A 7,971-nucleotide genomic window follows, 5' to 3' on the forward strand; every position below is an offset into this window, starting at 1 on the left:
ATGAGTATTTTTGCTTATATTTTTATTTGCATGCAAGAGGAACTTCAAAGGACTTGAATTTTGTCTAATAACAATGTGTGTAATTTAGACAGCGTTTATTTGAAAATTTGCGCATGTTACCTCATGCACCTGGTGTCCAGATGCAAGCTATTCCAGAAGATGCTGTTCATGAAGACAGTGGAGACGAAGATGGAGAAGATCCAGACAAGAGAATTTCTAGTAAGATAATGTTAAAGGTTTTTATGATACCAAAATAGCACTAAAGGGCTTGTTTCATGAACACATATTATTGACATTTTCTCCATTTTTAATCTTATATAGATTTAGCTCTCTAATATATCAAAGTCTGGTTTGGATGTCAGTAGTTTTTTTTTTTTTTTTTTTTTTTTTTTTTAATAGTACTATATGTATATAATTGCAAGGTTTCCTGTGGTTGGGGTTATATAGCTCACTGGCAGAGTACTTGCTTAGCATATTCAGGACTATGGGTTAAAGCCCAGTCACCAAAGAAAAGTATAAGTTTCAAAAGTGAGCCACTTATTTAATTTGAGAATAATCGAAAACACCCCATTTGTTCAAAGTAGGATGTAAAGTTAGATAACATGAAGTACCTTCTGTTTGATTTTATAGCTTCTCATTACATATAATAGGATGGATTGTTAGGTTTATAGCATAAGGGTGTGCCTAACGGTATACACAATCTAACATTTTTGTTATTATTAGAATATTTTATTTTTATCTATTTCTCATCTCTGAAATAAGAGGGCTGCTTTTAAGGTAAAGACATTGTCCTATTTAAAAAACAGTTTCTCCAAAGTTTTGCCTTTTAAAAAAAAAACAAATGACATCCTGAAAAGTTTCTCATGTTTCTTTGAACTATATCTATATAGATCAAAGCTAACTTTTTAGTATTAAGCAAACCATTCAAAACTTAAAATTTTTAAGCATTTTTTATACTTCTAAATGTGGTGACTGTTTTGTGCATCTGTATGGGTATAATGATTGTGAATTTTTTTTGCCAGAATATATTAAAATCTTTTTTATATGTCAGTTCGAGCATCAGACAAGCGAATAGCTTGTGATGAAGAATTCTCAGATTCTGAGGATGAAGGGGAAGGAGGGCGTAGAAATGTGGCTGATCATAAGAAAGGAGCAAAGAAAGCTAGAATTGAAGAAGACAAGAAGGAAACAGAGGACAAAAAAGCAGGTCAGGTTTACTTTTTGGTAAATGTATGTTTTTAAGATTGAGCATTTTTATGAGAACCTGAAATCACAACTACAAAAGTATCAGATGGATGTGAAAGGTAGATAATGTTTTTTCCCCATTTAAACTGTGTTTAACTCTTAAATATCTTTTGATTAAAGCTTTTCAAATGTTGCTATTTACATTCGCTTTTATAATACAGGAGACCTTATTTCCTTCTCTTAATGACGTAGGTTGAAAATAGTGAACATTGTACTATGATCTATATAAATTGAGTAAGAAGACAAAATGGTTATAATTCCATTTGTGGTGTATAAACAGCTGAAATCCTGAGGTAATTTTTACCTACCTAATTTAATGGAAGTCAAACAGAAAGTTTCATTATTTTCAGACTAGTTTCATCATTTTGAAAATGGTCATGTAATAGACTTTGTTCAGAAATTGAAGAAAACAAAAACTAAGGAAATATAGAAAAGGATTTGTGAACTGAACTGTGAAGAGATACTGCTTTCTGATGCTTTAACATATTTCAGAATGCTGTCAGATTTAGGTAGTTGAATTTTGTAAACAAGAAACTCTTACTATCTTTTACCTACATTTCCAGAATATTTGTATTTTATTTAGAGACAGAGTCTCAACTCGGTCACTTAGTACCTCAGCCTCCAGAGCCACTGGGATTACAGTTGTACACCACCACACCCAGCTAGTTGTTTTCTTTCATTGTTAGTATGTTATCTTTTTCCTTTTTTTTTTTTTAAGTGTTTTTTTGTTTGTTTATTTTATCATTTTTAAATCTTTTATCTTTTTTGTAACTTTTCTTCCAAATAAATGTACTAGGGTGCTTGTGTTTTTTATGGCTATTTTAACTAAAAATGAAAATAACATTAAATATCTTACTGGCCCAGTGGTGGATTAATCTGATAATATTCAGCTCCTTAGTACTTTTATTGCTGATTTTGATGCCTTTTTTAAAACCAGGTTGTTTGTTGATAGACTTCTCTTAGGGCTTTATAAATTGTTAAAAACCCTTCAAAAAATAGAAAAAAGAAAGACTAACAGAAAATTTTTCAAACTTATGTATATTTAATGAGTTTAGGAAGAGTTGGGGAAGGTGGATAAAAGGAGGTTGGAACTGATCAGTGCATCTGTATGTGTGTATGCATAACACATTGAACCCAATTATGTGTGTTAAAAAAAGTAAAAGATAAAAAAAAAGATTTATAGATCTAACCCTAGAATATAAGGTACTGATACTATATTAAAATTGTGAACTTCCAGTATTGATTTAATGAGGGTTAAAAACTAGAGATCGGAGTAATGAGATTTAGACTCTGTTTCTATCTAACTTTTCCCCTGTTCTCACAGTATTCCTGCCATATTGGTCTTTAGTTTCTTCTTCCATTTTAACAGTTCCTTCTTGCCTCAAAGTCCTTGAAGTTTTTCTCTGTTGAAGATAACTTCTCCTTTCTTGTCCATGCAAAATCTTCATTCTTCAGGACACCTCTTAAATCTCATTTAGTAACCCTTTCTTACCTCCCATAATGCTGTATTCATGTCTGTATGCTGAACTTTTTCACAGTGTCTATCCCACCCATAATACTGTGATCCCATAGAACAAAAAGTTCAAAAAGGGAAAGACCCAGTATTGCATTGACAGCTTAAACCTCCGTCATGTAGTGCATCAAACACAAAGCTTATTTAATTACTGAGTTCTTGAATATCAAGATTGCATATGAGTTTTTTATATTTTAAAAGCATATTTTATGGCTGGGGTTGTGGCTCAGTGGCGTTCACCTAGCACATGTGAGGCACTGGGTTCAAACCTCAGCACCACATAAAAATAAACAAAAGCATTGTGAACATGTACAACTAAAACAAAAATATATTTTTAAAGTATGTTTTAAAACAAAATATATATTTTATATACATCAATAGGTTTTAATCTTTTTCTCATCTTTGCTTTTAGATGTTAAGGAAGAAGATAAATCCAAGGACAATAGTGGTGAAAAAACAGATACCAAAGGGTAAATGATATTCCCTATCTAGTAGTTTTTATTATATCATAAAAATAAAAAAACATTTGAGGGCATATGTATACTTACAAAGTACTGGACTAGAACATAAGAACATTATCAAATTGTGTGAAATGATCTAAATTTATTCTTGTACATAAATTTCTAAAGTTAGTGTTTGCATGTAATTTATCTGAAGTAAATGATTTTTACATGCTGTAAACTTTAATGTATGCACTAGTGGTTTTCTTGGTTCTCAAATTTTTGCACAGTTGTGTGTATGTATGTATGTATGTATGTATGTGTGTGTGAAATAGATGAACTTAAACACTGGGCTCAAATAACAATTTATAAGTAAAAGCATAATCAAGGATTTTTGTCAGAAAGCATGTGTTATTGGTAACATAATTTTGTGCTATAAATGAAGAATAACTTTGGATAGATTGTAAAGACTAAGGCATTAATTACTCTTTAGGCTTTATCAGCTGATGTGTTTGTTGACATGAACCTACAGGATCTGATCAGTATATTTCATGTTAACCTCTTTCAACAGAGCCAAATCGGAACAACTCAGCAACCCTTGAATTTGAGAGCCCCCCCAATTTTAGGAAACCATTTAAAAAGTGAGAAAATACTGGGACAAAAAAAATGTTTTCTCTTTGAAGACTTCTGGCTTCATTTTATACTACTTTGGCATGGACTGTATTTATTTTCAAAATGGCTTTTTGTTTTGTTTTTGTTTTTCTTGGCAAGTTTTATTGTGAGTTTTTCTAATTATGAAGCAAAATTTCTTTTCTCCACCATGCTTTATGTGATAGTATTTAAAATTGATGTGAGTTATTATGTCAAAAACTGATCTATTAAAGAAGTAATTGGCCTTTCTGAGCTGATTTTTTCCATCTTTTGTAATTATCTTTATTAAAAAATTGTACTTGGATTGCCTTTTGTCTGTTTATTAAAAATGAAAGTTTGTTTTAGTGGTGAAAGATGATTGCAGCTTTCAAGATAGCTATTTACTGCCTGGAACAGTGGTGTGACAATATGTCCCAGTTTCTTGGGAGGCTGAAGCAGGAGGATGGCAACTTCAAAGCCAGCTTGGAAACATAGTGAGCCCCTATCTCAAAATAAAAAATAAAAGGATTAGAGATGTAGCACAGTGGTAAAGCACCCCTGGATTCAGTCCCAGTAAGGAAAAAAAAAAAAGATAGGTATTTAATATAATTTTTTCTAGCTATAATATAAATGCTACCACTTTGTTCTTTATAGCTTAATATCAGTGAAGATTGACATCTTGTTAGAATTTGTCTTTGAAATTCATAATACAAACTGTATAATTAAGATATAGGAATTATCTTTGAGCTATTTCAGAGTCCCCAAAATTGGAAATAGTCTTTCATTTCAATTCATAATTTCTATCTATAATCAAAAAAGGAAACAGTAAACTTAATGTTGAGCTATATATAGTGAGTTTTAATTTATTGTGTTTTGGGTCATCTCCCTTTACTGTTTACCAAGTAGATAAACCAGAACCACTAATTCAACAAAACCTGTTATCATTGTTGTTTAGGGTTTTGTTTTGTGTGTACTGCATTTATATGACATCAAGATTCTATTCTAACACTCAAGTTTCCAAACCAAGAAAATAAATGATTTCTCATTAGTAACTATAGTATACTCACTTTAAGATTTGAGGAACTGACCATAAAGGAAAAATACCTACAGTTTACATTACAGTGCTAGGAAGCAGACTAACGGGGTCATTTCTACTACCAGGATGTTCACAGAATAAAAACATTTTTAGAAACTTGCCAAAACTTGTAGAATCTTTTTGCCAGGTATAGGTAACAGATGCTAGAAGGTAGTACAGTCAGAAATGCTTTTCTGCCAGCCATTAACTATTTCAGACATTCATAAAAGCACCTAGACTTATAATGAAACAACTGTTTTAATTTGGCCATGTTTGCAGAATTTGAAAACATCTTTAATATACAGAGACTGAGCCCTGTCTTTGCTTTATCGTTTATAATTTCTTTCCCACTCTTCAGAGGTGGCCATTATTTTGAAGTTAATGAATATTGTCATCCATGTTTTTACTGCTTCACTACATATTTGTTAGGAATCTATAGACCTTATAACATTAATGACAAAGGAAAGTAAGAGCATGATATAGAACTATTGTCTCAAGAAGTTTCCCCAAAAATTTCAGCCAGGTGATTTAATAAAACATTAATACACGGACACCATAACAAATAATATCATTTTTTGAAAAAGAGACTCCATTACAATAGCAATGATTAAATGTCTACAAGTATATAAAGAAACTGTTTCAGCATAAAATGCATAGTAGGAAGTCAAGATAAATACTCTAAAACATTTTTAGAAATTAATACAGTGTGAAAATATTTAATAAAGAGATTATTCCATGAGTGGTGTGGGGATAATGTAGCCAAATGGAAAAAAAAATTACAAATGGGTGGGGTGGTAGATGGCAAAATTGCATCTCATTTCAATTCAAAAGGCTAAAGATTATATAGAGAAAAAAAAATGAGAGATGAAAGTTGGGAAAGAAATATAATTTCTAATATGAAAAGATCTTTAACTTTGTTTAGGAAATGCAAACTAAGAACTATGGGGTTACTTTTGTTCTTGCACCTAGCTTTTAAAACCTTGTTTACAAGTTTTTTTAAAATGGCAAGAGTTTGAGGGAACTTATATGAAGAAGGTGTGTGAATTCATAGAATCTCAAGCTTAATTTGACATTCTTGATTTCAAATAATCTGATTCATAATTGCACTTCAAGAAATTTAGCATATAATGTGCAAAAAAAAAAAGCTTTCATTATTCATTGTGCAGCTTTAAGGTGAAAATAACCTAAATGTTTCATAGGGGACCAGTTAATGCTTATAAGATAATGAAAAGATTGTCACGATACATATTAAGTTAAAAAGAAAGGGGTGGGACATGTGATAGTAACTTCTGTGTAAAAAATACACAAAATTACTTGATTATACAAATACTGTCTAGGAAAAATAATGAAACTGAGTAGTATTGGCTGCTTTCATAGGAAGTTGAATGCTAAGCCATTTGGATAACATACCTTTACAGTAATTTTTAATTAAAAAATGTAGCCAAATGATTGCTGGTCAAAAAACTAGAGATGTATATTCTTACAGTTTCTTTTAGATGATCTCTCCAATTATCTCACAAAATAAGGGCAATTCTTGCAATTCAGAATTGCTAGACAATGACTCTTAGTTTTGTTTCTTCCCAGGTGGAAGACTTGCATAGGCTTACCAAGGATGAAACAGGGATCCTCTGGAAGAATCATGGAGCTGGAGTAAAGTAGCTACAACTATCACAGTTTTAAACATTGCATTTTAAAATCAAGACTCCAACTCAACTCATTTTCAGTTAATGAAAGTGTTGCTGTTTTGTCCTTAATGTTTCTTATTTTCCCAGGGCATCAGCAAAGACACTATTCAGTAGTTATATATAATAATTAATCTTTGCATTTCTACCAAAGCTGCATTCTGTTAGTAGATGCTTTTTCAAATTCTTTTTGTCAAAGTCATTAATTTGATCTTCCAGTTTCTATGGCTTAAGTACAGAAATTTCAAAGTTTCTCTGATAGCTGGTATTCATAGCATCCCTCATTCATGTTGTGATATAAATGAGAACAGGGTTTTTGAGCTTAAAATGAGAATTTTGATTTGTGTACTATCACAAGTAGTAACTTTCAGTATCTTAAAATCCTTTTTTCTTCATCATAATCTTCAAATTACTCAGTTTCTGTGCCTCAGTCACTTAGTAATTTAAATGAGGAAGAGATCATAGTCCCTACCTCAGGTTTGTTGTAAGTACTGAGTTTCTACATACTAATGCTTATAAGTGTTAGCTGCTGATGTTACAAGGTAAAGGTGGATGGACGGGGCCAAAATAGTGCAGGAAGGGACATCCCAATCTTAAAATATTTCATTTTGTTATTGATTATTCATGATTTAATAGCATTATATGGAAGCAGTGCTCAGGAAAGCTACATGTTAAAAGCCGTTCAGCAGTTGTTGCATTTTCTAACCACACCACAAGATGGCAGATTCTCCATTTTTAATTTTTTCCATTGTTATTTGACATCTTCTCCTGTAATTGTCCATTTAACAGAGTAACATGTATTAATAGGTTCTCTTGAGTGCAATATTGGATTAGAATCTATTTGAATTAAACTACAATGTACTGATTTAGGTTTTTCTATAAGGAGGAAAATTTTAACATCAATTCTTGCACTTTAGACCAAATAGTAGAATGTATCTGATAGTAACTGGTTACTCTAGTGGCTTTTCTAGTCAAAAGTAGAATGGGACTAAATATTAGAGCCAGAGCCAGAATAGTGTGTGTGTGTGTGTGTGTGTGTGTGTTTTACTTTTATTTTAATTTTTTGGTTGGAAGTGGAAATGGAATCAGTTAATAGGAACAATGAGCAAGAAGAATTGAGATTTCTTTCTAAAAAATGTAATAATATAGTGAAGGTAACATTGGGATCATTGAATTATTGTTCTACAACTTCTGTTACTGAACTTAGTACCTATTCGTTTTAATCTTTGAACACTATAGAGTTGTGATTTGGGTTACTAGGTTACTAGTAATTCCTTTTTGATAAATAATGAGAAGAAACTCTTTGATTAGATTTTGTTATTTGCTCTTATTTGATAATTTAAGAATGTTTTACTCTAAACATTGACAAAATTCACATAAAGAATT

At 31.2% G+C, this 7,971-nt stretch overlaps 1 protein-coding gene across 1 annotated transcript in view; it reads left to right on the top strand.

Annotated features, from left to right (window-relative positions):
* The window catches only part of Hdac2 (histone deacetylase 2), a 24,873-nt gene extending 20,720 nt beyond the window's left edge, over positions 1-4,153 (top strand). Inside the window, exons 11-14 of the mRNA XM_026395060.2 lie at positions 89-219; positions 1,052-1,207; positions 3,171-3,228; positions 3,770-4,153. Of these exons, the coding sequence (XP_026250845.1) occupies positions 89-219; positions 1,052-1,207; positions 3,171-3,228; positions 3,770-3,800 (376 nt within the window). The 3' untranslated portion in view covers positions 3,801-4,153. The remainder of the gene's footprint in view (positions 1-88; positions 220-1,051; positions 1,208-3,170; positions 3,229-3,769) is intronic.
* The last annotated feature ends 3,818 nt before the right edge of the window (positions 4,154-7,971 follow it).

Source organism: Urocitellus parryii, chromosome 8 (genome assembly GCF_045843805.1).
Source record: "Urocitellus parryii isolate mUroPar1 chromosome 8, mUroPar1.hap1, whole genome shotgun sequence".
NCBI classification, from domain to species: Eukaryota; Metazoa; Chordata; class Mammalia; order Rodentia; family Sciuridae; genus Urocitellus; species Urocitellus parryii.